The 467-nt window shown below is 30.6% G+C and overlaps 1 protein-coding gene across 1 annotated transcript in view; it reads right to left on the minus strand.

Annotated features, from left to right (window-relative positions):
* Positions 1 to 352: 352 nt before the first annotated feature.
* Positions 353 to 467, minus strand: part of LOC134855551 (uncharacterized) — a 50,984-nt gene continuing 50,869 nt past the window's right edge. The window contains exon 13 of the mRNA XM_063872093.1: positions 353 to 380. Coding sequence (XP_063728163.1) covers positions 353 to 380 — 28 coding nt within the window. The remainder of the gene's footprint in view (positions 381 to 467) is intronic.

The following is a 467-nucleotide window of genomic DNA, read 5'->3' on the forward strand; positions in this document are numbered from 1 at the left end:
TGCTTTCACAAATCCATTGCCATTGCTTGAAATCTCTCAGAACTGCTCTAAAAACCATTCATCGTTGAAAAACAACAAAATTTGAAAGCTTTAGTTAGTAGAACGATTTCTAAATCCGTGCAAGGTGATAAAAAAACTCGCAGTATTTCATTCATAAATAAATTCAATCAAATAAAACTTATGCAAAACAAACAACTTTAAAAACAAACAATTGTATTTACTAAATGTACCAAAGATTACGCTTTCCTAGAGTCCCTTTTTTGCTCCTCAAATACGTGAGTCTGGTTTAAATGAAAATAATAAGAAAATACGTGTAATATATCAAAAAATCAAACATTTTAAAAATAATAACTCATGTTTGTTCTGACGAATGAGTCCTCCTGAATAGCAAAAAGATAGAATTATTTGCCATAATTCCATCACATAGCGAGCCAAAGCTAGAATACCAGAGAAGATAAGGTCAAAGG

This window comes from Symsagittifera roscoffensis, chromosome 10, assembly GCF_963678635.1.
Source record: "Symsagittifera roscoffensis chromosome 10, txSymRosc1.1, whole genome shotgun sequence".
Classification (NCBI taxonomy): Eukaryota; Metazoa; Xenacoelomorpha; order Acoela; family Convolutidae; genus Symsagittifera; species Symsagittifera roscoffensis.